This window comes from Strix uralensis, chromosome 3 (genome assembly GCF_047716275.1).
Source record: "Strix uralensis isolate ZFMK-TIS-50842 chromosome 3, bStrUra1, whole genome shotgun sequence".
Lineage (NCBI taxonomy): Eukaryota > Metazoa > Chordata > Aves > Strigiformes > Strigidae > Strix > Strix uralensis.
This window is the reverse complement of record NC_133974.1, coordinates 19,243,121-19,269,080: the sequence shown is the minus strand read 5'-3', so window position 1 is coordinate 19,269,080 and position 25,960 is coordinate 19,243,121. Positions and strand designations below refer to the sequence as shown.

The following is a 25,960-nucleotide window of genomic DNA, read 5'->3' as shown; positions in this document are numbered from 1 at the left end:
GTGGTAATGGGAAGCTCAGTCTGAACCACTCACTCCATCCTCTCGCTTTGCTGGGGTTGCTGGTTGCTCTCTCTGGATACGCTGGGGGACCCTGGGCCTGAGCGAGAACTAGAACTCAACAAGCAATTTGGTAGTCTGCACATACCCTGCGATAGTTTGAATTTGGCATCTGATCATTTGGCTAGCAGAGTTAATGTTATTGCAAAATAGTGCAGCATAAAAAAAGGGCTGTGAAAATATATGACTATTGATTTGGTAAAGGAAAGTGAGTGGATTGGTTAAATACATACTCTGGTATGCATATTTCTGTGATAACAATCATTACTTATCCCTTAGACATTTATGGCTTCTTTAGAAATTTTATTGTTGTATAAATTCATACTTGGGCACCTTATAAAAGTAGAGTTTTGACAGCATAATAGTCCATAAAGAAAACACAGTTTCAAGAACTGGACTACAGATTTTGTGGTTTGCCATCTTAATGCAGTGCCACTCAAAAAATACCAAAACCAGGTTTTGAGACCTTGAATGGCCTTTCATGATATGAAACCAGGCCTTCTTCCTTCCTAAAAGCACTCTTTGAAAGTGGATCATTAATTTGATATCAGGTTAATCCAGCTGCTTCCTCTCCATATATACGTCTGGTGAATTTGAAAGCCTTTCTAAAACATCACCAACAGAAAATTCACTGTGAAATTCAGGTTTCTAGCACACAGACTTTCAGTTCTACAATTTTTCCCCTCAAAGTGCCAGAAGAGATAATGTATTAATCATTTGCCAAATTCCTATTTTCAAAACCAAGCTGTTTATTTTTTTTTAGTTATTTAGTTGCATGAGGACAGAAAATGTCTTTTATGTTTCATACCTGTTTAAGATAAAAAGCAGATCAGGCCAAATGTTCAGCAAATTAGAGGAAAAACACTCACTTTCATGTTGTTTACAAGGTGAAGTTCAAACCTGCAAAAAAATTTTAAGGTAAAAATACTGTCATTCACTTATATTTAGTAAATAGTCCAGGCAGACTACTGTAACAAGATAGTTGGATATAATTTTGAATAATGTATTAATAAAGCCAGTTGTAAATTGTGATGGTGGCTGTGCAGGATAATTGTGAATCTTAGGCATTAAGGCAATAATTAGCATGTGGCTCAAAAGATTTACTACTGTACTTCTAATTTGTAGGTAGCATCTATAGCAAAATAATAATAACCTGAAATGAAAATCCACAACAGTCTTCATACTTAATCAAATAACGCTGTACTAATTATGTTTGTCACAAAAAGTTAATTCCTTGGAAAAGCTCTTTAATGTTTATAAAAAAGCATTATGAAGACAATTTCTTAACCTTATAGCATTTTAGTCACCACTAATTGTTGAGTTCTGCGTGAAACAAATATTGGATATTTATGGGAATTTCTTATACTTTTTCCACCGTGCTCCAAAGTGAAATTGCAGCTGGTAAGATCCTATTAAGCTTATCTGAAATATAGTGACACCAGCAGAAAAATGTGTTTGTGAGTTTTTAGGTATGTGTAGTTGTTGTGTTAGGATCCTTCAAAGAAATTTTTTTTTTTTTGCTTATGCTCCATTTACAAAGGGGCAAATGATTGAATTTGCTTCACTGAATTGAACTTATACAGCTTCCTGCTGGGTTCTGGGGAGCATTTATGGAACACCACCTGGAGGGCAGCTGCTCTTTTCTCCTAGCCCTGAATATCATTAAATTTCAGCAGCAACATGACACACTGTAGAAAATTTTGTTTTAAGGCTGCACTCTTCTGTGCTGTTGTCAAGAGTAGAGAGAAGCAGGGGGGCATTTCTGGAAAGAGGGAGTGATAGATTTCATTCCTTGTCAGCAAGTGCCCACAACCAGGAAAAGCAGAAGGACTGGAAGCATAAAAAGGACTCTTTTTTTTTTTTTGGAGGGAAAAAAAAAAAGCCACTAGGAAGACATGTATTTCAAAACAGTGCACTGTCTTTGTGTAAATATAAGTACTTACGGACTGTGCTGAAGCAGTCACAATTTAACTTCATATTTGAGCTGCAGAATGTCTTCACTTAAAAAAGGAGAGAAATTGCTAACCTTATCTTTGCACATGTGGGTGACATTTGAGCTGCCCTAAGAATTCATTTTCTTGTAACTATTTGCTTAAGCATTTCACTACCAGATTAAGCCTGAAGACAACATTGCAGTGAAATGCTGTGAAACACTGCTTTATGCCTGTGCCTTCCAAAGGAGCAAGTAACTGTGGCTCAGACCCTGTATGGGTTTTACACATTTTGAACAGATTTTTTTTAATTACAGTTAAGAAACCTTTTATATTAAGAGCAGAGGTAAGACAGGACCAGCTTATGACAGCTCACCTACTATTGCTGTGCTTCAGGGTTTTTTCCTCCTTTAGTTTCCAGCATTTAAGTGACAAATCCAATATGAAGAAGGACTGCACCTCCCTGGGAATTACAGCGTATGTCCCAGCTATCTCTGTGCTTCTCATATTCCCTGAAGTCTCCATCAGTCATCTTGCCAACGCTATCAGGAAGCTTGGCACAATGATCAGAAACAGCAATCTACATACAGTAAATGTTATCCATGTGATATATCTGCTCAGAGCCTTGTTATAAAAATTCAGTGTTTTTTCAGTGGAATATGACAATTAAATTGTATTTCTGCACATTTTGACCTCTGCGTTTCCCTCCCTCTTTCCATGTTGCATCTTTTCTCCTCACCCTCTCTGTCATTTGCATCAGCTCTTGATTCCCCTCTCTATCCTCCATTAAAATGCCTAATAGCAACACTAGTGTGGTATCCAAAATGAGCTGGAGTGTTGTACAACTGGTCACCAATTAATATTGCTGTGTAATATGAATGATTGACATTTTCTTCCCAAAGCAAAATCCAGAAATATGTGATTTTGTCAAAATCATGTTACTGGAAAAGCATCACTTTCAACAGCAGTGAGAAACTACTGTTACAAATGAGAAAATCTCAATAAAGATAATCTGAATAAACTTAAAATTCACATTTCTTGTTGATTTAATTTAAAGGTCTGTTTCAAATAGAACAGTTGACAGAAAGTTATATCACTTACTTTCAAATTGAAATATCTATGCTCTCACTCTGACACTTCTAAATCAGAAGCTTTCATAATACTCTTCATGAGCAGCATTTCAACCAGCAGTTCCAGTTTTGTCTGGGTACTCTTTGAAAATTCACAGTGACTACAAGTATTTGCACTCTGGGAACAACAAAAGACCCCTGATGCGGACCAAAGAATCATTGTGCTAGGTATGACCCAAAGTCTGAACCAGACTGAGGCACCAGGTCATAGACAAACACTTTGGGCTCCCGAGAGAGAGAGTGAAACAGCAACTTTACCTGACTTGGACTAGATGGCTTAACAGTATAATCAGGACTGGTTTTCCCTCATGACCACTGGAACTGACTAATGCTAAACTTTCTTACAGGAAGAAAATTTTGTATGTGAAGCAACTTTGACTCTTTAATATTAGTTGAAGGACCTGATGAGGATCAATGCTGGCAAAGCAGCTCTCATCACTGAGACTACACTGAGTAGGAGCTGCAGGACCAGCACTTCCAGCTGATTCAGAATCCTAGACTTAAATACAGAATTATTTTGTTTTCTCAAGGGAACCAATATTAGCCATTCTGAAAGCCAGGAGAGGTCCAGGTATAAGAGAGGCAAATTCCAAGTGGCAGGTGAGGATGCTAAACTGCTTTCCAAAAACAAACCGTATTTTCTAGAATTGGCCCCACATTTTCCAAGCTCAGTGCTCAGGGATACTAGAAAGGCTTTTTATATATTACAAGAAAACTCATACTTAGTGAAGCCATTGAGTTTGTCTATATTTCTTCTGCCACAGCAATCTTGCTGGAAATGAAAACCTGCATACGATGAACACCAAATAATGGATTTTCAAACTAGCACTGAAATGAAAAAGATCTTTCTGGGCAAGACTGGTGTCTAGATAAAATGTAAATTCAATCTCTCCGCAAAGCAATTCTAAATAATCAGAAATGCATACAGTCACTAAAATACATTACCAGAATAACACAGAAATGGAACAACATGACTATATTTTTTTTCTGCTTGAGAATAGAAGTATATGGTTCTCCCAAATAATCATCTGTTTCAAGAGACAACTGTTCACATGCAAAAAAATCATGCTTCCATTTCATATATCTTGCTTCTTGGATTGGCTCTAATTCTGATCTTTACCCTGGCCCAAAATGGAAGCAATTGCATTGTACAAGCTGTCTTTTCAAACGTGACTTCTCAGGGTACTTATTCATTTAGTCTCAAGACTGTGTGGTGAAGAATCCACAGGACTGTAATGGGGAGGATTTCAGGGCCATTCCTTTTCTGCCAGGCTCATTGTGTAGCCTTAGATAAATTATCTTAGCACTGGCTCAGATCTTCCTTTCCTGCTTCGGTTTGTTTATGCCTAAATTGTCAGATGAAGAGCTTGGAGAGCACTCTGAACTTGTGTGTAGCCAGTCAGCTGTCCCCTTTCTTCTCTTGCAGTTTGGGAAATGAAGAAGAAAGGAGATGCAAAGGTATGCAGAAGCGGTTAAGCAGACCTCTGTTAATCTTATTCACGAGAGATATGTTTCTTTATAGTGAATTTACCCTGCAAGGTGAGGAATATACTGGACTGTGTTGGTACCTGAATGAAGGTTTTGGGCATGCACTCAGGATTTGGGGCAAGTCTGTACTTAAAAAATCGTTCCCTCCATGCTCTACTTAACTGGCAGCACAGACATTCCTCTGGTTGCACAGTCAGTCAGATAAATCAGGCCCTTCCAGGTAAAGCAGAAAACAGAAATCGGGAAGAGGTTTCTAGCTCCCTGTACCATCCTTTTCTGACCACTACTGATGGTGCAAGGAGAACCCCAAAAATGCAGCTCCCTTCTATAAATTGCTGATAATAATTCCTTACCTCAGACTTCGCCTTGTCATGAAATATCAACTGCTGTGAAAATTGCAAGTACAATTAATTATTAATTTCTGGTTTATTATTGATTGACCATTTTGTCAAACAGACTATATAATAAGCTGTAATAAACTCTTTCTATTTGCTGCTCTGACTTACAATTCCTAGTGCAGCAAAACTGAAAAATAAGATGAAGTCTCAGCTGACTTACAAAGATCATTAGTAACCATGTCTTGTATGCAAGAACTGGATTCGGGCCATGCTGACACAAGACAATCAGTTTTCTATACTTGCAGGATGCTGTAATGAAATGCCTGATTTGATGAAGTTAGAGGTGTTATGATATTTTCATCATTGTGTAATAAAGCATCAGGAAACCTTCAAGCCTCTAATGTTATTGAATATCTTGGTGGTGTTAATACTAACAGTGTACGGTTTGCAATGTAAGGGAAGGCTAAGGGAAGGAGGAGGGAGAAGGACAGTTTGGGCTTTTGGTTTAAGGTGAAAAATCTTTCTCAAATTAATGTGTTCACCATCACTAAACGACTGGTACAGTCAGGGTTTTGCATGCACCTGGAACCTCCCAGCATATTCGTAAATAAGAAATAGTGGAATGAATAAATAGATGTTTCTTATTTTTACTACAAAGCAAAGGTTATTAGAGTGAATGGTATGCTTTTTCTTTGCAGTTACTTATTTTTTGTCACTATTTAATAATATTGCTGGATATTCTTTTAGGAACTGAAAGAACACAAGAAGATTTTCATAAGAATTAGTAATGTACTTTTATATGCATATACATTTGCAGTTCCATAGTGGCTTTTATTTTAAAGTTATTATCCAAATTTACAACAAATTAATAAAAATGGAAAATTAAAACCAGTATTAACTGAAGTGTTGCTTTCCCAGGGTCCCAGTCACACTCAGCATATTTAATTCATTCCTGTGAATTCAGCGGGGCTTTGTGTAGAAATAAAACAAACAGCATTTCTATGTGCCTTCATTGTTTAGCTACTGTACAATTTCTTGTGACTGCTGATATTATTTATAACTAGGAGGTTTGTTTGTTTGTTTTCCATTTGTAAAAAAAATAGGCAATGAAACATTTGTTAAATTTATTTCTTTTTGAAACAATGGTAATAGAAAGATTTACATGGACATAACAAAACAAGGACATAAAGAGCTTTATAAAGATCTTCATATAACCTTTTCTCTCTAAATATATACAACCAATAGGAATATTATGTGGTTTTCTTCTTTGTTCAGTAATGAAGCGTTAATTTCCATTTCCACTGTACAGCTGTTGCACTTCTCTCACTCGGATTTTGCCAGCACAAGCCCAAGCTCAGGATTGCCAGCAAGAAAAGTCTGCCTGGAGGGAGCAGTCATGGCAGCCCAAGAAGCCCACATCTCCAGCTTTTCCAAGCCGAGCTCCGCCAAAAGAGGGCAGAGATAGCTCTGATGGGAACACAGCCAGGGCACCTGGCGGATGCGCTGACTCGATACTCCCAAGTAGTTCCTGCCTATGCTGTAAAGCTCCACAGCTATCTAGGAAGGAGATTACCTTGCACAGAGCCAGCACGCACACCACTGAGCTCATCGGCTTGGGCTCCACACATCACACACAACGCTTCCGCAGCTCACAGATGAGAAAGCACGGCTGAAGCCAACCTCTGAGTTGTTCCCTGGTAGGTGACTCCTGGCTGATCTGATAGGGCAGGTCACATTACAGCCATGCCCTTGGGTATCTTCAGCTTTGTGATTGACATGGGACTAGGTGGCATTTAGGGCAAGGCCCTTCTTAGCAAAACCCCTGCAGAAGTTTGCAGAATCCTGCTCACTGCGTGAGTCCTGTAAATTACAAATCTTTCAGGAATATGCTGCAGAGTGGCTTTTCACTTGCTCTGTGACTGTATATACAAAGGGCAGCTGATCAGCAGATCCCAATCAGGTGAGCATGTGGGACATGAGACTTCTTAAGTGTCTTTCCTGCAGGTCATGTTGCTGCCTCCTTCAAGGAAGTGGAGCTAAAGAAAACACCCTGTGTCCATTTTATAGCTTCAGAAGTTATTTGGTTGTAAGTGAGGGTGAGGCCAGCTGCAGCCCTCCACTGTTCTTTAGGAGGAAGGAAAAGGTAAACAATAAATCTGTATGTCTGTGTCTGTTCAACTGTGAACATGCTCTCTAAAGGGTATATTGGTGTGATGTCTAATGCATACATTCTGTTATGCATTTTTGTCATGCCCTTGCTAAATTTTCACATTCTAAGAAACCCACTGGACTAAATAAACTTCCCCTCCACCCCCCAAAATATGAAGCAAATCCAATGCAAGAGCTATGATTATCATTCTAGACTTGACAAAGAGAAGCTTTAAGCATATTGCATAAATTAAGTACATAATGTAACAAATCCTATATGAGTCGTAAATAGTCTCCACCTAAGCAGCTTAACTGGCACACATGAGTGTGAAATATTATACAGCGAAACCTGTGTGCCCTAAGAGACTACCCTAGGGTATTGACAAATACTTTACAACATCAAATTACGCATATTAAGCAAACTGGCTCTGCAATTTAACCAGAGATGGTCTATAATTGTTTCAAGGTACAACACTTTTTCCTAAGAGACCTGCTAAAACACTATGGATTTCAATGTCTATAGGCTAACAATATAAATGTATAGTATTATGAATGAACTCTGTCACTTTGAATTGCTTTGAGTTTTGTGGAAGATTTCATATCAATCAAAATAAAACCTGTTAAAAAATATTGTTTTCTTTTTAACTTCATGTAACTGGCTATTGAATATTTAATTAAGCTAAAATGAAAATTTTGTGTTAAATTCACACATTGAAATAACATATTTCAAGTTTTCAGCAGAAACAAGTAAACATTTCCACTTAAGCTTAGTAACAGTAATTTCTGATATCAAATAACTGCAATATAATCTCGTATGGGATTCCCTTCACTTTTTTTCAAGTACAATTTTCAGACACTTTTAATAAGAGACACATCTCTTCTAAATTGTTCTCCTGCCCTAAAAGTGATTTGGCAAAAATGGCACTGGGGGCTCTGGATTCATTATCACACTGCTTTTCCTACCCAATATGCTCAGTTTGCAAGTAAATTTCTAACTGCCAGCTGCACAAACTCAGCCTGGGTCCTGGACCCCTTCCATCTCATGCATCACCACCAGTAATAAATACCCTGTATGCCAGAATATGCCCTCTATGGCATCTGTGCAATCCCAGTGCCATCCATGAATTTGCACAGGTGTTGCTGGGGGCAGACATTCAAATCAATAGGGTTACACACAAGTGGCTGAGGAAATTATCTGCCAAACAGAACTACTGGTACTACAATGATCTGTGGAATGGAAGGGACCCTGTCTGACTTGCAGAGCCAGGTTTTAGTCTCACAACCAGGAAAAAAAGAGTGTTTTGCCTTACAAACAAAAATTCTGAGAGGGTTGCAACGTATGTGGACATCCCCACGCTATTTTTTATGCCATTTCAAAACCATAAAATAGTTTTGCAGTATACATGATGCCCAAAGAACACATTTGGATTGTTTTTTTCAAAAGAAGGGCTTTGTGGAAACCACAGTCTAACACAATCTCAACTCCAAGAGCATGCAATAGCTAGTGTACAGTAGCTGAAAAGACAGGAGAGGATGCCATTTTCCTAGCAATGACAAGGAAGTTGAATTTTTCATGTGAATTAGCAGCTTAAGATAAAAACTCCAGGGAAGGGAAGATGCACCAAATCTTAAAAAGCACAGCCAGTGTGCCTTTTCACTATTTTACCCTGCATTAGCTAACACGAGGTAAGACCACAGCTTATTTTTTCCTCATGAATGCAAGACTCAAGGAATTTACATTTATTCCAGAAAAGTTCCCTAGAAAATGTGTCTGTGATCTAACCTCGGGTGCGACCCCTCTGTTCAGAATTCATATGTTTCCCGTTAAGACAAAACTCTCTTGACACTGTAATTCTTTCTTACTCCATTTTGAACGTACAGCTTGTGATTGAAACCACTTCCCACACCTTGCAGAAGGTGCGTAACTCCAGTTTTCCCACACATTCCCCATGCAAAGTCATTTTGGGCTCTCCAGACAAAAATCTGCAGCACAATTCAGAACAGGCATGAAATAAATAGCCGAAAGAACACTGCACTCATAGTACTATTTATCTTCAGAGTTAGCACAGTAAAAATCTTGGCTTTGGGTTTACTTAAATCTAACAGAGAGCAGACACTATAAGGGGAGGGAATATCCTCCGCTTTTTCTAAAACACTCTTTCTTCAATTACAAACTTTTTTTCCCCATATTTTATTCTTGCTTGGTCGTCAAAATCTTGCAAGAACAGCATAAAGTCAGTCTCTTAAAAAGATGGATCACTTCACATTTTTAAGCACCAACGGGGGCAGGCGGAAGCACATCGGGCCACATTGAGAGGGCCTGTACTCCTGCGTGAAGCGTTTTCTGCTGCTTAGCTTCAGGCCTTTGGAGGCATCTCGCCAGCGTCTTGACTCGGAGACCTCAGTGCTTTCACTGGCATTATATATTCATGCTGCACTGCGCTCAGGAGAACATGTCCCCCCCAAACCGGAGCACTAGGAAGTTCAGCGTAGATGCAGACCCGCAAAAACAGGGGGCAAGCACTGGGCGCTCTAGTGAATCCTGGTTTACCTCTTCTCTCCCACTTTCTGGGGTAGCCCAGGCTTCTCTTGACCCAGATAATGGAAAGATGATTATTCATTTGAATTTCAAAAGAATGAGTAGTGGGCTGTTAGCTCTAACTGCTGCACTCTAATAGGAATATACACGCACGCACACATACAATTATTGAACTGCTTTTAGAACAGTAAATTATTTCATTTTAATAGTAATATCTACTTATTCATGTAGATGTTTTAATCAGATTTCTAAAATCCTCAAGATAATTTTGAGAGTGGCTATTATCTATCAGTCTGTTTTCAGCTTCATTATTTTCCTAACACTACCCTTCAAAATAAAACAAAAACCAATCAGAACATAACATTAACAAGCATGAGAAAACAGTATTGCTGTTTATATTTAAAAGATCACTTTGAGGAAAAATTGAAATGCTGCCAAGACACTTCAGAAAATGAGATATACCAGAAAAATAGAAAAATGGGATTTACGAAAGTTATGTGATGCCCATCGTATTAACATGCTTCTTCACATGGACACACATGAAGAAGAAACAGTCCAGATGAAGTCTGTTGTAACAACGGTGGCTTCAATACATACCAAAGCTTTATTAAAAATGATCTCTCCTGATCTTAAATGTGTTAAATGTCAGATTCTGTCACCCTAGTGGATGGAGTCCTAGTCATCCCAATCTCTTATCAATACTGATTATATGGTTTCCATTGCAATTGACTGAAAATTTTCCAAAATAGTTCATGGCTCTTAGAAAATGACGATTCAACAAAATAACAGTAGTTTATGAAAATTCATTGTTTTGATTCATTTCACAGGAAATTGAGGAAACATTCAATTTTCATTCCATCAGCTTGAATTTTATACGATTATATGATATAATGAAATCTCCCATAAAAGTTGAAACACTCACAACAAATTAAAATATTTTGATGCGTTTCATTTTGCAAAACTACACCATTACTTCTATCTGGATTCAGAACGCATGCAAAACCCCCGGAATTTCTCACAGGGGCAATTTTTTTCGGTAATCTGAATACTGATATTTACAGAAAAATACTAAGAAATAGGCTTAACCAAGACGCTTGGTATCCTGGTACCATTTTAGCTAGAGTCCCAGCAACGGTAAAGCTGCCTTCCCTGGAGGCAGCCAGCCAGCTGCGTATCTCCTAAGACTCCTGGCCATGCCACCGTTATAAGAAATGTACTCTCGCCCTTTCTGAAACTCTTGCGACACAGATGGCTGTGTCCGATCTGGGCGAGTCCCCACCCAGACAGAGTGGAAAGTGCCAAATTCACAGCCCTCTCGGAAGGAATGCCCTGCCCTGCCAACATCCCTCCTCAGAGAGACCACAGCTGACCACAGCTGCGGCACAAACCCAGGCACTCCCAAAGGTACTGCACCCTCTCCTCATGTGGTTTCTCTAAATTGTAACATTTCCTGACAGGTTGAGAACCCTGCCAGGCAAGTTTTTAATTTTACCTCCTATCTCAAAGGATAAGCATTATTATGGGGCTAGACTGTACCACCAGGTACAAGCACATGGAGAGAGAGAGGTGGCAGCAAGCCTCGGAGGAAAAATCCCTCCTGGGGGCATTCATGGCGAGGCAGAGCGGCATTTTCCAAAATCCATCTTTACAATGAAGTAAGTGAACCTTCTTAAGCTACGCCCTTTCTTTCCCCTCTACTCTGTACACCCAGCTGGGGTCAGGCAGGGGAAGCAATACAACACTATGTATCTGCCTCTCCTCTACTCCTTCAAACTCCTCCGACTCCTGACAAGTGCAGCTGAGACCTCCCAGCCCTAATGTATCCATAAAGCTAAAAGAGGTGAGTGACTTTATTTTTGTTCCTGTAACAGCCCTAGTCACTCTGCAGCCCTATGATATCATAGTCACATCATCCAACACGGTAATTTTGCTGTGGTCTGAGGAAAATGAACCACTGTGCTAATTAGAGGATGATGTACCAGGGGACCTGCTGCCCCATTAGCACCAGTTCATAGGATGCGCTCTGACAGAGGAGAGGCTGTGCCAGGACTCATCCCTCTCACTGCCATCATGTCTGCACCCAGCCAGAAACCATCACGGAACTTATTAAACTTCTGTCTTGCTAATAACTATAAGCAGTAGCTAGAAAACCACAAAGGGACCCACAGAACAGTATGTGAATTCATTTTCAGCACACGTTTTGCAAAGCAAAATGACCACAGATGAGTACACCGTCGGCTTTCGATTTCATAAATTCTGCGATGAAAACAAACATGGGATTATCTGGAATAGCTGGATCCGCTACGGGTGTTCTGCAATAATCACAACATTGTTGAATAACTGGATGCTTTCTGGAAAACAAACAAACAAACAAAAAATCAGCACTGTTAGATGCTTTCTGTAAATTTTCAGCCCTTACTTTGGAGAAATCGCGTTTAATCCTCTGCCTACACCACGCGGAAAATGCCCCCGGGTGGGTGTGATGCCCTCCCTTAGCCGGCTTGCTTACCTCCCGCGGGCAGCCTGGGCCTTCCCTGGCGGACAGGGGCACCTCCCCCGCACCCCGGGCAGGCCGCCCGTGCCGGCCCGGCCCCGAGGAGCAGCGGGCACCGCCGCCCAGCCGGCCGGGGCCGCCGAGGCACGGTCTGCGGGCAACCGGAATCCCCCCTCCGCGCCCGTGAAGCGCGCCCGGCCCTGCCCTGCGGCATCGCAGCCCCGACCGCTACCGACGGGCCACCGAAACGAGGCCGGGGTGGGGGGGGAGCCCGGGAGGGCAGGGGACCGAGGCACCCGGCGCGTTCCTCCGGCGGCTCCTCACGGCCCCGGCCCCGCTGCGGAGGGGAAGGCGGCCGTGGGCGGACCCGCGCCGCCGACCACCGCGGCCGCGCCGCGCTACGGCAGGCATTCCGCCCCGGCGACGGCAGCCCCGCGCACCCGCGGCGGAGCAGGGGAAGGCGGCGGGAACGGCCCCGGGGACGGCCCCGGCCACCTGGCCCTGGCCCCGGCCCCGCTCCCGCCAGAGGGGCCGTCGCGCCGCCGCTGTGACGGCCGCGGAGCGCCAGCGCCCCCTGCCGCCCCGAGCCGCGCGGGGCCCCGCGGCCCCCTGAGGGGAGCGGGCCCCGGGGGAGCCGCCGCCGCCCCCCTCCCTCCCCTCCCCTCCCCGTGCCGCTCCGCGCCCGGCGGCAGCCAGCGGGCGAAGCCCCCCGCGGCGCCGCCGCCGCCTCCCGGGCGGAGGGACGAGCCGCCGAGAGCCAGCGGCCCCCCCGCCCGCCGCTGCCGCCCCCCGCGCAGGGGGTGTGTTCGCGGGGGGAGAGGGGGAGGGGCAGCCGGGCCGGAGCGGTGGGCGGGCCGGGGGCGCGGCCGCGCGGCGCCATTGGCCGGCGGCGGGAGTGATGTCACCCATATGACACGCTGATAACGCGTCGGGCGAGGAGCCGGGAGTTTCGCAGAAGGGGGAGCGCGCGCGGCGCGGCGGGGCAGGGCGGGCGGCGGCGCGAGGCCGGGGCAGGGGCACAGCGCGGCGCCCAGCGCACCAGCCCAGCCGCGCCCCAGCCCGGCCCGGCCGCAGCGGCCGCCGGGGCCGCGGGCAGCAGCCAGCGCCCGCCGGTCGCCCCGCGGGCTCCGCCTCGCAGCGCGGCGGAGAGCGCGGCTCGCTCGCAGCAGGGGCAAGGTGCGGCGGTGGGAGGGGGCGGCGGAGCGGCTTTGTTGGCTCGGAGGGGAGCGGCGCGGCGGGAAGAGCGGCGCTGCGGCGGAGAGCCCACCATGGTGCAGCAGGCGGAGAGTACGGAGGCGGAGAGCAACCTGCCCCGGGAAGCGATGGACACAGAAGAGGGCGAGTTCATGGCGTGCAGCCCGGTCGCTTTGGACGAGAGCGATCCGGACTGGTGCAAAACGGCGTCGGGGCACATAAAGAGGCCGATGAACGCGTTCATGGTGTGGTCTAAGATCGAGAGGAGAAAAATCATGGAGCAGTCGCCGGACATGCACAACGCGGAGATCTCCAAGCGCCTGGGCAAGCGGTGGAAAATGCTGAAGGACAGCGAGAAGATCCCTTTCATCCGGGAGGCGGAGAGGCTGCGGCTCAAGCACATGGCCGATTACCCCGACTACAAATACCGGCCCAGGAAAAAGCCCAAAATGGACCCGTCGGCCAAGCCCAACGCCAGCCAAAGTCCGGAGAAAAACGCACCCACCAGCAGCGGCGGCAGCAAAAGCGCCAAGAGCTCCAGCAAGAAGTGTAGCAAGCTGAAAGCCTCCTCCGCCTCCTCGCCCCCCAAGCCGGGAGCCAAAGCCGCCCACCACGGGGACTACGCGGGAGACGAGTACGTCTTCGGCACCCTGAAAGTGAGCAGCAAGACGGTCAAGTGCGTCTTCATGGACGAGGAGGAGGACGAGGAGGAGGACGAGGACGAGCTGCAGCTGCGGATCAAGCAGGAGGCGGAGGAGGAGGAGGAGGACGAGGAGCCGGGGCCGCAGCAGCTGCGGCGGTACAACGTGGCCAAAGTGCCGGCGAGTCCCACCTTGAGCTCCTCGGCGGAGTCCACCGAGGGGGCCAGCCTCTACGAGGAGGTGCGGGGCGGCGCCGCGGCGGCGGGCGGCGGCAGCAGACTCTACTACAGCTTCAAGAACATCACCAAGCAGGGCCCGCCGCCGCCGCAGCAGCCGCCCGGCCTCTCCCCGGCCTCCTCCCGGTCCATCTCCACCTCGTCGGCCGGCAGCGAGGAGGCGGACGACCTGCTCTTCGACCTCAGCCTCAACTTCTCCCAGCACGGCCACGCCGCCGCCGAGCTGGGGGCGGGCGCCGCCGCCGGCAACCTCTCCCTCTCGCTGGTGGACAAGGACCTGGACTCCTTCAGCGAGGGCAGCCTCGGCTCCCACTTCGAGTTCCCCGACTACTGCACCCCGGAGCTGAGCGAGATGATCGCGGGCGACTGGCTGGAGGCGAACTTCTCCGACCTGGTGTTCACGTACTGAGCGGGGCGGCGGCGGCGAGGGCGGGCGGCGAGGCGGCGGCGGAGCTGGAGCGGCGCACGCCGGTGATGATGATGATGATGATGCTGATGATGATGATGATGATTAAAAAAAAAAAGTCTTGTTTTCTTTTAAAAAAAAAAATCTCGAAGTTAGTTCCGAGCCCGGGAGTTGTGATTTTATTTTTTTTTAATTTTTTTGTGTTTTTTAATTTTTATTGCATTTGGTGATCACAACAACAACAGCAAAGGCAAATGGGACTGGGGGAAAAAAAATGATACAGAAGGCGCTGTTTGAAGCTTGTCGGTCTCTGATTGAAGTCTGGAAGATGGTCTGCAAAGAAGTCTTTTGGCAGCACAACTGTTACTCAAGGGGGTTTGTGGATTTTTTTTTTTTTCCCGTGAGAGATCTTAAAGAACTGTTCTGATTTTTTTTTTTTTTTTTCCGAAAGGGACCATTGCAACTTTTTTTGGAGGGAGAAAACTGATGTCTTCTATGCATCCGATTCTTAACAAAGCTGCAGGGAGCTTGAAAAAATGCAGACTGTACAAACGCTTACAAATAACTGAACTGACTTAAGATCAGAGTTTACTTTTCAGATCAAATTGTTTATGGTTTTACAAATGTGATTTCTACTTGCCAACTTTTTTTTTTTGTAACTTGTTCCCTTATACCTCCTTGATTGAATACCAGACAGCCTAGACCTCAGTACAAAAAGGTATTGAAACATTTTTGATACATAACAGACCTCAGTCTTTTTTAAAAATTAATATATTTTCAGGCGTATTTTTGTACAGTGAAAAGGGAACATTCTTGCTGTGTTTTTTCAGTAAGACTTTTCAGGCACTTCTTCCCTTTTATTTTCTTTTTTTTCTCTGTTTTTAGCATGCAAGTTTGTTGGTACGTTACGTCCTGGTTTTAAAAGGATTAAAATTTTAAAAAAATAATCCTTGCATCTAAAGGCCTTGTGGTTTTAAAAAAAAAGAAACAAACACTTTTTTTGTACAGCTATAGTTCAGATTTGTTCAATATTTGTAGGTAAAGATTTATTGAAAATGGTGATATAGACCTCAGAGCTGTTATCTTAGTTTAAAAGATTGTATATGTACTGTACTATAGTAGGACTTTATGTATCTCATACGCTGTGATATGTGGATGGGGCCCCAGATGGAAGGTATGAAACTGGATTCTCGATTTTAGCAAAAAAAAAAAAAGAAAAAAGGCACATAGTTAAAAAAGTTTCTCATGTTGTGCAATATAATCTAAAGTACAGACCATCTGCATATTTTGTAGCAAATGATGGCAAAAGCAGACTTGTGCACTGTCAACATCATAGCCTGTTTTTTTTTTTTAATGCTGAAAGTCTGTATCTTGACAATTTTAATAAATCAGCTGGAACTGATAGAAACTCGTATCGCTATTAGTGTCTGTAGAAGTACCGCTGGAGATGCCATGTTGTCACCCCTCGCCTGCGGAGGAGCGGTAGCTGTATGTAGGCTGTTGTGCATGACCAGAGCTAGGGGGGAAGGAGAGTAAGGACTGCTTTTCTTTTCCTTTTTTTCACCTCCCGTCGCCTTTCCCCCCCCACTTTGGCTCCGCCAGGCCCCGGTGGGCGCCCGCCGGCGGCGGGGGTTGCCGTCAGGCGGGGCCGGGCCTGGCTGCCTGCGGGCCGGGCCGGGCGGCGGCAGGTGGGCTCGCCCCGGGGCTTTTTGGCTCTCCCGCATCCCTCCCCCCCCCCCCCCCCCCCCCGCAGGCGGTGGACGAGCCCGGCGCCCCGCATCCCATTTCCAGGGAGGTGGGCTGCGGGCGGGGCCGGCTGCCCGCTCCCGCCGCCGGGGACGCGGCTCGCCCCGCTCCGCTTGCCCCGGGGCTCTCCCCCCGCCCCCCTGCCCTTTTTGATCAATAGCCCGGGCGAGCGGAGATTCTGGGGGTGGCGGGGCTGCATCTCCTCCGCCCCGGGGCAGCGCCCGGTCCGGCGGGGCGGCTCCGGCCCCTCTCCGGAGAGCCGCCCGCCGCCCCGGGCGGGGCACGGGCAGGAAGGGGGGTACGAGCTTCTGCTGTAGGTGAGCAGACTTTGTCAGTGTGCATTTTTTTACTTTTTTTTTTTTTTTAACCTTAGAAGCCATCAGATTTCGGTTGCGCGCTCTGAAATAACTGCTGATGGCAATAAACAGACTCACAAGGTGGAAGTTTGTTTCTCAAGAAGTTTACTTTTTATCTGATAGGCATTGGTAAATTATTTTTTTTTTCTCCACTAATTAATGATCCAGCTGTTTACAGGGACAATTCACTGTGCTGGTGTTTTGGTGGCAACCACTGCTACAGGCTTTCAGACTTGCTGAAATGAAAATCCTGCATACACATTTGTAAGGCATAATAAAACATAACATTAAAACCTGCATGCATGTTATGTTTAATCAAAGACAACTCTTAGGCATTTAAGTGGTGAGATATCTTACTTTAGGTTAGTTAAACTGGTAGTAAAATGATTAATATAATCTGATCTCTTTCTAATAATAATAATAATAATAAAACACTCATGATTCTAAATAAAAGTTGTTTGGCCTAAATCTTTGCTATCAGAAAAGAGATATAGCATATCTGGGAACTCAAATTTATGTCTTGCATTGTGATAATTCTTTATGAGAAACTGTGTTTTAAAACAAACTTAATTACAATATACAAGATATCCTTGGCAATGGATAGTCCTCAATAAAACAGAGTTTCTTGAATTTTCAGTTTTTGGTCTCAAATGATTAGTGTGTTCTCCATGTAATAACTTAGTAATCAGATTGAAAACAAATGACATTTATCTCTTCTAAGGCAAAAGAGTGAAAGAAAATAGATACACTGAAGTGCTCTAGCCCAGCTATTCACTATCCTGCTATCGAAAATCTGTTCTTGGGCTAGGGTAATGGAGTAAGTTGATCAGGTTTTAAGTCTTAAAACTGAGCCAAAATTCTCTTAGTAATTCTTCAAGCTATCATGAGAGTACGGGGACTTGTTCTTCCAGTCCCTTTCTTCTGATATGCATCCTTGTTTATTAAAGTGATAATAGGCAGTGTCATTAAACATTTGTGCTTTACAGATGTTCAATGAGTTATGAACGATAATGGTCAAATATAGGCTGCGTTTAGTTTGCATTGTAATAAGGTCTGTGTCTCAGCCTACAAAAGTTTTGACTTGCATATATTTTTGGAAGATGTTTTTAAAATATCCATTAAAATATTAGTCAAGGATAACTGATTTTAAAGGATCCAAGTATAGAGCAGTCAGGCATATTTTAAAAGAGCAACAGGTCTACTTTAGTCATAGAATATAATACCCACTCAGAAGTATATCTTTTCTTTCTTCTAGATGGGAATTATATGATGCTATAGCAGAGGAATATTTTGAGTGAAGGTATATGGTGCAGGGAGAAAATTTTTTGTCCAGACAGTTCTGTGTCTTTTATTTCAGAGTTTATTGTCACATATTGCTCAAGGAAAAATTAGGTAGTGTTCTGTTTAAGCCACTACACTGTTAGGGCTGAAGTTTGATGCTGTTGAATGCCTAAGCTCCTGCTGATCTCAGTGAGAGTAGAAAACAATCTTCTAATCATGAAAAATAGCATCTGCTAAGCTTCTTATATTTTTTGCTTTTGTCATATCTAATAATATTCATACCCTCTGTTTCTCTTTCCTTTTATTTTTTTAATGTACATAGGAATCCTTGTTGACTTGCTAGAGCAGTCCTGTTGCAGGCTTAGTAACTCCCGTGGCCTTTTTTTCCACATTCTTTTCATTTGTCTCTGTACAATACTACTCTAAGTGTAACAGGACTCAGTGACAGAAGGGAGAAAAATAAGGGTTTTTTTATGTGGCAAGACAATTTACTTTGTAACACTGAGGATGTCAACTCAATGTAAAACCTAATCAAACATGACAGGTTTTTTTAGTTTTAAAATTAACATTTTTATAAATTTACCATTTTTCCCCTTTTGTTGTTTTTATTATGTTTTTCCTCTCTCCCTTTGAAAAGAACCACAACTAGGAAATATTTTCTTCCTTTAAGTGCAGTCTTTTACAAATGTGGTAGAAGGACTCATTCGAAGCATCCTTTAAGTGCCACATGCTCTTTAGGCATTCACCGTGGTTCAGATGAAACTTCTTCAAGTCTATATATTGAATGTGATTTGCATGCGTGCAGTCTGATCCTTCACTCATGCCTGTTTGAGGAAAACGCAACTCTGTTGTTACACCAAGGTAAAACTGGTGTGGGGTCAAAGCAGGGCCATATAATTTTTAGGTGTTTGATATTCAACACAGTTCATTAAGTTCCTTTTTACATCTTCACAGCTGTTGCCTAGAAAGGCCTTAAACCTGCACTGGTTAAAAAAAAAAAAATTCTCATTGAGCTTAATGGGAGTTTTTGCCTCAAGGGCTGCTGGCAGGCTAGGTGTCTTAGTTCCTCCTAACCTTCATTTGTAAGCATGGCCAGGAAAAAAACAAACAAAAACTTAATACAATGAGTTGCCTTACATTTCCCCTACTATACAGTTGTATTTCTTTGATTTATTTCCTTTCCCCTCACCCACATCGAAGGCTGTGATTGTTTTTGTTTTGTCTTAATTTTTTTGCACACTACCTATACCAATTAACTGCCTAATTAGTTTTATCTTCTCTACATGGATGCAGTGAATTTGTAAGAGAATTTCACAAGCAAGTAGTTTTTTAGTGAGTTTAAAGTAAATAGAGTTTTAAAGACCTATTTTTATATTCAATATAAAGCACAAATGTGCAGAAAGTGTAGAATGACTTACAAAAAGGGAAACAAAAGTTCGTAATATTTCATGTATAAAAGTAATACCTTCTTTGGGTTGAGATTCTCTTAGAAAACCCAGTACTTATGCCAGTGCAAAGATAGGAATATTTTAAAAACTCTTAGAAAATTGTGATTGACAGCAATTTCAAAGGAATGACTTCTGTAGATACAAGGAAACCCCTAAAGCAATATGGATAAGAAGGGGTGAATGGTTTTCAATGATGAACAACAACCTGGAAGTGTGAGAATGGAGGTTTCAATCCTTATTAATCAATCAAATTTCTTCTTTTGTGGTTAGCTACAACATCTGGATTTTCTGTGAAGTGCAATCTTGCAGGATGAAAAAGCGCAAGGGCACCAAACTTCTAAGACTTGCAAATGCTCAGAAGCAGGTTTGATTTAGAATTATATGTTATTAATTAGGGCTTTAGATTTTGGTAATCCCCGCTTCCAAAAAAATCAAGACATCAATTTACCGCTTGAAGAAATTTGATCAAATAATAATGATTAATCCAGGAACTCCCATTGTCACAATTTGTTTTTGTTTCCATCATCCTGCTTATCTCCAAAACCAACTTGCCTCAACTCCTGGCGAAGCCAGGGAGAAGAGTTATATGCCATTGTTAGTTCATTTACAATTTGTATCTGGTTTTGCTCTTGTACATATGTTGGCGTTTTGGAGTCTTTACATAAATGCTGTGATACTTTTTTTCTTCTTTTTATTTTTTTGGTGGGCTGTTTTAAAATGGAGGCCTGTTTTCCAGTGTGGGACTTTGATGGTTACAACATTTCAATGATGTTGCATGATGGCCACAGGTGGGGGAAATTGAATGTTTTAGAGCAGTTTTTCAAGCATGACACTTTTAAAATATGTAATTTCAAAGACTTTTCAAGGCCACATGAAATTAGTTTTCATAGCCACTCCAGGTCTTGGGGGGAAAAGCTGAAAAGTACTTTTGTTTAGAAGTCTGAGTGATGGTGGGGGGGAAACCTTTTCTTGAGGTTTTTGCATGCCCAGTGCACGGCCTATCGCTGTGAGAGAAGGAAGATGGTAAGGCTGCTTGAGGCAATGCACTGGAGGACAAAGTGTTTTCTAGCACTAGAAAAAGAAAATGCATGGCAAAGTTTTGTCTTCTAGTAGGCTATATAGCATGCAGAGTTTAGTATGTGTCAAAACAGTGTATGACATTGCTGTATCAAAGTTGTAAAATTAAGCATTATTTATTGAAAACTATGTATTTTTTTTGTAAAAACCTGATCACCTAGAGGATTAATATCAGTGACTTGTGCTAGTGCTACAAACTTAACCAGCTTCTTTACTACAGTACTTGATATGCAGTGTTAATGCTCAGGGTTGAAACCAGTCCACTCCAATGTCTTTTTTTGCAAGAGTTTTTAAATAAAGGAACAACATAATGCAATTGTTCAAAAGACTCTAATAAAATTGTGTGATCAATCTTCCTATGTGTTTTTATGTGGATTTTTTTTTTCCAGTGTTGCATTTGGTAAATGCAGTTCAGCTATTACAGTGAATCCACTCTTCATTCTGTGGGCACCCAAAGCTTAAAGTCAATGGGAATGTTATGTCTTTCAAAAAAACCCTCGACTGATGGTTATGGTCAAGGTAGTATGTACAGAGGGTAAGTGCTGTTCTGGGCATGCCTGAGAGACACTGAAACAGAGAATAAGCCAACTAACTTCCTTTTTTTTTTTTTTTTCTGGTTAAGACTCTGGATAAAACAATAAAGTATTTTACGATAAACATTTTAGATATTGTTTTAAAGTTGACCATGAAAGAATGAAATAAGATGGATTACATGCCAGCAAACCCCATTTCTCTCTGTATCTTTTTCTACAAACAATTTACCATCTAAATGTATTTTGGCATAGAAAAAAAATCATTCTGTATTAAGATTCTAGTTATGAAAATGTTTTTATGAGAATCCTGTAATCAGTTATTGGAACTATAAAAAGGTGTTTTTAATGTGTTTATGTGGTGAAAGTTTGTTGTATATTAAATATTGTTTCATAGAAATGATGGAGTTATATTGTTACAGATTCGGAATTTGTAATTAACACAAGCCATCTATTGCTGAAGTTAACCTTCTAGAGCTCCTGCCAATAGGCATATTCCCATATTCCAAAAAGTATACAAGGCACATCTCTCTCTTGCTCATATTTAATGTCTATACTTTTACAAGTTTACATAGGGATGAAAATATCAACTTGATAATACCTTCCTTCCCACTCGGGGGTTGGTGGTTACTCCTAATATCCAGGAAATAATAGAAAAATTCTAATCAACTTCAGCTGTAGCCGATACAAGCCTTTAGTCCTGGGAAGACTCAATTCACCAATTAAAAGGTTCCAGATAATTTTGTATGACTCTTGACCACGATTCTTCCCATTGTTCCTGTTCTTTTCTTATCCCAACAGAGTTAGCTGAATAGTTCCTTTCTCCAAAAAACACTTCTTGGATGACAAGTAATGATTTCTGTTTAACTTATCAAACCTATTGAGAACACTGAAAGCAATCTATATAATTTCAAAAGTCTGTTGTAGCAGTATTTTTTGTGTGAGTGGAGATGTGTAACTGATGTGAGGTAAGGGTTTGAATGTGACTTCACAGTAAAAATAGGAAGTTTAAGGTGGTCATTGTAAATCATTGAAATAAAATCTTGATATACAGCCATCATACCACTATCCTTTCTGTACATATCAAAAAGGTTTCAGAAAGCATTTTTAAGGTATTAGGTTTTGAAACAATGCACTGAGAGTATTCCCTGGTGTTTTGTTGTTTGTTTGTGGTTTTTTAATTCCTGTAGAGTTTGTTTATTTAAGCCACATTGTATATAACCAACCAAAAACTAGAAATCTTCTAGAACAGACTAAGGTCATCTCCATACTGTCTCAAATGTCTCTAGCCGAAGTTCCTTCTGAGTGAGAATTCTCATTACCTCATTGGAAAGTTGAGTTTCAGTTCTGCTGTATCAGGTCTCATTGTTGCCAGAGGGAATTTCTGCATGACACATTGGGAATCTTTCCTATCCAGTGTTTGAAAGTGTTTTTGGATTGGTAAACCACAAGTTCTCACATTTTAAAATTATCATTGTGGAGGTATTGTGTGGTGTGGGTGTTAGCTCAGTTTTATATGAAAGAAAGGGTAGAGGCATGTGTTTGGGAGAAAGAAGAAAAACATTTACTTGACATTTCAGTTTTGATTAATATGTTCTCAAGTTTGAATGTTAGGTCTAACCCTAGAAGAAATGCATGGAAACATGGAGCGTAGGTAACATAGACCCACACAGATACCCAAACACATTCGCATCATTACAGAGTTAACACAAGTACACATGTAGTTGTGTTTTCATTAACATGCTCACTGGCTGGACCACTCTAAATGGCTGGAATGTAGTGTCCATTAAAATCTATGCTTTAAGGTCCTGAGAACTTCTGAAGATTTTCATCTCTTGGACTTAAAGTGTTATCCCTGGAGTTTCGTAAGTTTTAAGATAATCTTTTCATAGCCTATTAAAATTTCGGTAGAATAGTAAAAAAAAAAAAAAAAACAACCCACAAATATCTCCAGCTCCAGAGATTACAATTCCCACCATCATCAGAGTAAAAGGATCTTGGCCCTTTCCCTTGAAATCTGATGTTCACATTTATTGGCATTACTCTGACATTTACATAAGCTAAAGGATCTATGATAGATCGCTTTTTCTACAGCTCTGTAAATTAAATTAAAAGATGATAATTATCTTCAACCAAAATTGACTCATGTATGTACTTTAAAATACAAGTCTTACTTTCTCAAATTATAATGTTAAATAGTGAAGGGTACATAGGGAATGAGGCAGGATTCGTCTGCACGCAAGCACAAGGCAGTCCAAGAAATGCATAGCAAAAAAGAAAATCTAGATCTCAGTTATAATTGTTCCATTAAGTTTCATATTAATGTGGTATTTTGGCATTTCATATGCATAACTAGGTTTTTTTTTCTCTAAGACACCAAATATGCATCAAGTTAAAACTCTGCAATAAATTTGTGTTCAGATTGCTTTTTTCAAGTCAATACTATAAATAAGAACTTCTATTTTGTGCCTAATTGTAAAGCAGCTTATACTTGTACCTAGTTTTTACTTGATGAGACTTCATAATCTTATTGTAATAATATTCTCTAAATCTCTGTAAAGCCTGCCTTTCATTCACCTAATTTCATTCACCTTGTTCATTCAGTTTTAGTGCTCATACTCTTTAGAGATCAGAACCAAACTGCTCCCCTGACAGTAGCGCTGCTGTGTACTGCCTTTCCTTCTCTTTTCAAGGGTAGAAAAAGGGTAGAAAATCACTGAGAACTGCCCACCTTCCACCCATTTATGCCCTTGGAAACTTTTACTACTATCTCTTTTCCAGGCTATGGACAGCCATAGCCTCAAACCAGCTTTGCTTTCCTCAGCTATGTGTTGTCATTTGTCAGCTGTGGGTTATCAAAGCCAGTAGTTCTGGAGGTGGAAAGATTCAACTATATTTATGAAAACCACCTTCTTAAACTGTTAAAACTATCCATCCTGATTTTGCCTGAAGCTGACGTGAATTGCTCCACAAACAGAATAGTGGGGAAATAACAACAGCAAAAATACCAGCCCCCCCAGATAACTGCCTGTTTGAAATGTGACTCTTGATGTAGCCATGATGACCTGAGACTTCTCCAGCCCCCAAGAAGAGCTTTTGTGACTAGATATTTTTGCATATTTTCACTATATGAGCCAGTCAGATGTAAAATATTGCATTTTTCTGCAAATGTATTTTGCATTTGGAACAAGCAAAGATATATACAAAATAACATACAAATGGAAAGTATTTGCAATAATACTAAAGACATTGAAGAAGACTATGACAATAGGTTTTCAAAAATACTTATCTTTCCTTTCCTTATGTCAATCTCTTGCATACATGTTCTCCCTCCAACCTTTTCCTGAACATGGATTTTATATATAAATGGACAGATATAAATATTGATATATATATCACAGTCTTTCATGCAAAATACAATTGAACATTTTTAAAGCTGCTGTATCAGTCATGCAAAGTTAAGGAACAATGTAGAAAAAATTGCATTTGCAACTTTATTCAAATCCTTTTTAATAAATATACTGACATGAGAGCATGTGTACCAAGTGATACAGTACCTAGAAGTTAGGCACCTGGCATCAGCTGGCCATCCACGGTAGACCTCTGTACTCAGCCTTCCTGAGTCTACAGCTTGACTGTAAAAATAGGACGTGTTTGGTGTCTCCAACACCTGACTCAGGATTTCACATTAGACATCTCTATCCACTCAAGACCTCAAGCAAGTTCATAGTTTTATTCTGATGACAGATGACCAACTCTTCCCACCAATACGGTATCCTGTAGGTAGAGCATGGTAGGAAGCACAGGGAAGAGCTAAAAAGCACATCTAGACTAAGAAATTAAAACAGAGTCAGCATATAGTCCAGGCGTTGGAACTCAGCGGACTGTATTGTTAAATTGTTAGAAAAAAAAAATCTCTGACACGGTTTTGGCTGGTGAATGCTAGCAGTCTTCCAAAAAATCACTGGAACAATTTGGAAATTAGCATGGGCCAAAGATCATTCCCAATAGGCAATTTGGATTCAGCCACTCTGTTTTGGAAAGTAAGAGAGTTTAATAGCATAGACGTGGCCAGATCATGCCAGCTGGCCTCAGATCTGGGGAACAGACCCTGGTTTAATTTACTAGCATAGATGTAGCTACAGGTTATAAACCTTACTTCTGTAGGTCTTTGACCATAAAGCCCCTGTACTTTTGGGGAAATACCTTAGCCTCAATCTGTGGGATAGTCTCAGAGAGAAGCTGTCACCACTGTCTATGACTGGAATGCAAAAGTCATGAGGCCAAAGGCAAAGCAAAAAGGAATTTACCCTAAAACCTTTTCTGCTGTATTACTGATCCATACTGCCTATTGTTATATACAGTGTCAGTTCTACAACTGTTGCATTCCTGTTTAAATGGGGGCTCATCTTTAACAGAGGGACTACAGAATGAGACTGTGGGTATGAATTTTTTAAAACTTGGAAACTTCTTATAGAATTTGGGATGGGGGGAGTGCTCCAGCTCATAAAAATGATAACAATTTACACTGCTGTTCCTTCACTCCCAAGAATCCAAAAGCACTTTACAAATACTGTTGGCCAATTTTGTTCTTCCCTTGTAGTCAAAACACCTACTGAAATCAATTGTAGAATCACTTCTATTGAATCTCCTCCAACTGCAGAGCTGAGTGAGAATTTTATATGTTGAACAGCTGTAGAACTGGAGCCTTGAAATTGCTATTTAAATTATACATAAGAACCATACAGTGTATGTTCTTCTAGCACTCTCACAGTTAGTTTAGACAATATTTTCATAAACTGCACTCTTAGGAAAAGAAATCAATCCATCTGGACTAGATACGAAGGAATCATTAAGTATTTTTCCTGCTTAAATATTAACATAATTTAGTAAAATTGATTTAGTGTCCTGCAAAGGGAA

The 25,960-nt window shown here is 41.9% G+C and overlaps 1 protein-coding gene and 1 long non-coding RNA gene across 2 annotated transcripts; one reads left to right on the top strand and one right to left on the bottom strand.

The window, feature by feature from the left end:
• Positions 1-9,122: 9,122 nt before the first annotated feature.
• LOC141940565 (uncharacterized) lies at positions 9,123-12,660 on the bottom strand. Its single transcript, XR_012628013.1, has 2 exons — positions 12,141-12,660; positions 9,123-11,982 (listed from the first exon to the last, which is right to left on the bottom strand). It is a non-coding gene; the product is annotated as an uncharacterized LOC141940565 (long non-coding RNA).
• A 641-nt stretch (positions 12,661-13,301) lies between these two features.
• Positions 13,302-16,085, top strand: SOX11 (SRY-box transcription factor 11). The gene has a single exon (XM_074861625.1). The coding sequence runs from the start codon at positions 13,394-13,396 to the stop codon at positions 14,603-14,605; it is 1,212 nt and encodes a 403-aa protein (XP_074717726.1). The 5' UTR covers positions 13,302-13,393; the 3' UTR covers positions 14,606-16,085.
• The last annotated feature ends 9,875 nt before the right edge of the window (positions 16,086-25,960 follow it).